Here is a 1,484-nt window from a genome sequence, read left to right on the forward strand (position 1 = left end):
AATTTGCAAATACATTCTCTAAAAATCACACAATTTAAGGGGCTTGTAGGAGCCTCCTGAAGTCCATGACCAGCTCCTGGGTCTCGGGTCGCTGCCCCTGGAGGACTGGACACGGATACGCAGATGGATGGAAACACAATTTCACAAAGCAACAAATTAAAAAGAGACTTTTAAAAAGTGTTGTCTCTTGCATGTCCCCCCAACTTTCTTCTGTTTTGCCCCTCGGGATCCCTGCACATGTTATCTGCCACTATAATGTGTTTTCATTTGTTGTACCACCTTTGACGAACTAACAACCTGTGTATGAGGACTAATGGGAGGCTCAGTCCTCGGTGGACATCAGAGCAGCAAATAAGAGGGAGTTTGAAGTCCCCAACATGCCAACAGGCAGTACGATACGTTACTGCGACAACCGCTCGGCAGACAACACGACCAGCAGACATGGACTTCAGTGGAACCTGGAAAGTTTATTCTGAGGAAAACCTCGATGAGTTTCTGAAAGCTGTGGGTAAGAAAACATTTTCATCTGAAAGAAGTGTTTTGATGTGTGCAAACCTCACATGTGCACTTAAATCCACTGTCAAGGTGCACCTGAGATGGTTATCAAGATGCGGAAGGATGTGAAGCCCGTGATGGTGATAGAGCAGAACGGTAAAGACATCACCTGCACGATGAAGACTCCGATTGTCACGCGAGTCCACACCTTCACCGTCGGGAAGGAGTCTGAAATTCTCTCTCTGCAGGGCAACAAAATAAAGGTAATATATATATATATATATATATATATATATATATATATATATATATATATATATAAATATATATATATATATATATATATATATATATATATATATATATATATATATATATATGACAATTCATTGATTGTTAATATTAATTCAGTTCATGCATGTGTAACGGAGAGGAGGCATAATAGCATCAAACATTTTAGAAACCACATTATCATCCTGCGTATGGGGTCATGTTGTGGGCAGTTTGTGTTGTAATAGACGCTATATAAATAAAATTGTAAAATCACATTGAATTGTGTCTGTGCTTGGCCAGTGCACTGTCAGAGAGGAAGATGGGAAGCTGATTTATGAGACTGACAAGTTCAGGTCCGTCCGGGAGATCCAAGGGGACGAAATGATCGAGGTGAGCTGATGAAAGTCTGTCACTCATTTAAAAGGGAGGGAATTGTTATGTTGTGTTAACTTAATTTCAGACTCTCCTGATTCATATCAGCTCAAAAGAAGATGATAAAGAGACATAACCACTGCAAATCCACATCAATTAAAATACATACTTTTAGAAACAAGAAGAGTATGCCGTGTCACTTTGATTTTTCAGATTCAGAATCAGATTCAGATGACTTTATTAATCCCTTTGGGAGGTTCCCTCTGGGAAATTGACATCTCCTTCTCACTCACCCAGAACTGTCATATACAAAAAAAACACCCCAAACACCCAAAATAAAAAGA

General features: G+C 39.4%; 1 protein-coding gene across 1 annotated transcript; it reads left to right on the forward strand.

The window, feature by feature from the left end:
- The first annotated feature begins 417 nt into the window (after positions 1-417).
- On the forward strand, positions 418-1,167 carry LOC133460645 (fatty acid-binding protein, liver-like). The gene is made up of 3 exons (XM_061741332.1): positions 418-508; positions 586-758; positions 1,069-1,167. The coding sequence occupies exons 1-3, from the start codon at positions 442-444 to the stop codon at positions 1,165-1,167; spliced, it is 339 nt and encodes a 112-aa protein (XP_061597316.1). The 5' UTR covers positions 418-441.
- Positions 1,168-1,484: the final 317 nt, after the last annotated feature.

This window comes from Cololabis saira, chromosome 15 (assembly GCF_033807715.1).
Source record: "Cololabis saira isolate AMF1-May2022 chromosome 15, fColSai1.1, whole genome shotgun sequence".
NCBI lineage: Eukaryota > Metazoa > Chordata > Actinopteri > Beloniformes > Belonidae > Cololabis > Cololabis saira.